The sequence below is a fragment of the Cynara cardunculus genome (assembly GCF_001531365.2).
Source record: "Cynara cardunculus var. scolymus isolate 2C chromosome LG 2, CcrdV1, whole genome shotgun sequence".
Taxonomy (NCBI): Eukaryota; Viridiplantae; Streptophyta; class Magnoliopsida; order Asterales; family Asteraceae; genus Cynara; species Cynara cardunculus.
The window spans coordinates 1,932,235-1,934,503 of record NC_037529.1 but is presented as its reverse complement, the minus strand read 5'-3'; the positions used below and the strand labels follow the sequence as shown (position 1 = coordinate 1,934,503).

At 28.7% G+C, this 2,269-nt stretch overlaps 1 protein-coding gene across 1 annotated transcript in view; it reads right to left on the bottom strand.

Moving 5' to 3' along the window:
* Positions 1-1,141, bottom strand: part of LOC112508169 (hyoscyamine 6-dioxygenase-like) — a 5,217-nt gene extending 4,076 nt beyond the window's left edge. The window contains exons 1-3 of the mRNA XM_025112949.1: positions 950-1,141; positions 620-861; positions 200-515 (exon numbers count right to left, since the gene is read on the bottom strand). Coding sequence (XP_024968717.1) covers positions 200-515; positions 620-861; positions 950-1,141 — 750 coding nt within the window. The remainder of the gene's footprint in view (positions 1-199; positions 516-619; positions 862-949) is intronic.
* Between the last annotated feature and the right edge of the window lie 1,128 nt (positions 1,142-2,269).

Sequence of the window (2,269 nt, the reverse complement as noted above, 5' to 3'; positions counted from 1 at the left end):
GATGAAATTGTTTAGGGATGAACGAGTTTAAGAGTTTTAAGAGTTTAAGAGTTTTTAAGAGTTTTATCCAAATGCTTTATAATATAGTATAGATATAGTATAGATAAGTCTTACACAGTTGTCTCCATTAGGGCACTTAAAACAGTATTATCATCTTATAAACCCGATTTTATTATAATCAAAACATTAGTATGCATACCTCGAGTTGGTTACCCATGTTAACAATAAAGGCATTAGGAATGGCTCCAACATTGATCCATTCATCACCTTTCAGAAACTGGAGACCGGTGGAACCACCTTGATTCAAAATGGTAATAAGGCTCGGATCATAGTGTGCTAATATCCCCATGGTTAGACTCGGGTCCGGGCATGGCGGGTAGAAGTTCGTCGACAATAACTGAACTTCGCTCTTATCCGTGAAGTACCCCGGATCGAGTCCTAGTCCTTTGCACGCCATCTCTAAAATCCTTGAACTTAGCTTCTGTGTTTCCACTACATATGCTGCAATTACCTCCCTGTATATATACATTTTTCACTTATAAGAATCTATCTCTATATATATGCGCATATATATATATATATATATATATATAATGTGTGTGTAATGATGAAAACTTACTGATATCTGGTTGGTGTTTGGGGCCATTGAGGAATGCATTTCTCCAAAGGATGACAAGGATGCTTAAGATTTTCCCTCCACAAAAACACACCATCTTTATTATAATCAGTGCTGTCGATGTAAATCCAGTTCTTGGAATTCGGGATGATCCCACTTCGATCTTTGGATGGCATGTCGAAGAATTCTTTGATAACATCCATGGCATCATTCATCGTCTTCTCTGGGACTCCATGATTGATCACCTGCACATTCATTATGAATAAAGTAAAGCTTATCAGATTCATTAGAAACCCTAAAAAGAGAACGAAGAGGATCAAGTTTTATGGGTACATGAAAGAAGCCAAACTCTTGAGAAGCTTTCAAGATTTCATCAACTGGCATCTTTTCAAGATCGATAACAGGAATTGAATCACAAACTGGAGAATCAAGATTCTGGGGTCGATTTTCTTTGGAGAATATGTAAGGTTCAGGTACGTTCTTGACGTCGAACCACCTCAAATCTTTACCCTCCTTCATCTCCATAGAATCTCTTCAACCAAATAGTCACAAGTGCACAATACAATGATCATGCAAGTGTGAATATATATATATATATAGATATATATAGATATATGTGTGTGTAGTCATTATGTGTTTTGATTTTTGGTTTATTTGTTAATAAATTTAAATGTTGAATTCAATGCATTAGATTCTCTAAAAATCTGTATTTTGATATTAATTTTAATAATACCTTTTTTCCATTAATGATTTAAAAATATATATATTTCTATGATTGTATTTGATCCATGATAAATCTTTTATTTAATTTTTATTTGCTAATGAATAGTTTAAATATTGAAATATATATATATATATATATATACATATATGTGTGTGTGTTTTTATATAATTTATAATTTATAATATACTAGAAGTATGTACAGTGACAAATCAAGAAACTAGACATATTATGTCGGATTTGTGTCTGATCTCTATTCTGTTGGATATCAAATTTATGACATATTTTGTGGTATTAAGATAACTCTATATTTATCTTCTATTTGATAATGTTTATCTGTTAATTATATACAAGTTTGGTTATTAAAATAGAGAAAATGAAGATTTTAATTTAATGTGAGAAAAGGGAAATATTAATTTTTTTTCCATCAATATTGATTATATTATTATTTTAAATTATTTTATTGAAAATTTTATTTGGATGATTAATTAATAAAACATATTTAGTAATTTAATTGAGGTTGAAATTTCAAAAATATAGAATCATATCTCTTGAAATTGATTGTATTTTTTTTAGAGATTTAAACTTTAAGTTTTCTATTTTATGGAAATTATAGATCATTTGTTCAAGATATTTTAATATATTTGTGATTAAAGTATTGTTTGACAAACATAAACTACCTTATTTTTTTATACACGTTTGGATGAACATAAGTTAGCTTATTGAAACGTTAGTTGGAGCAGTTTATGAGAAGTTTTTTGGCACTTTTTCAAATAATAATCCTCATTAGTAGCTTATTAGAAGCTTTTTGTCAATTTCCCAAATAATAATCCTCATTGATGTTGATTATTATTTATTTACTATTAATTATAAATAAATATTAATTATCAATAAATAAAACAAATACAATTGTTTTAGGTAAAATATTTAAT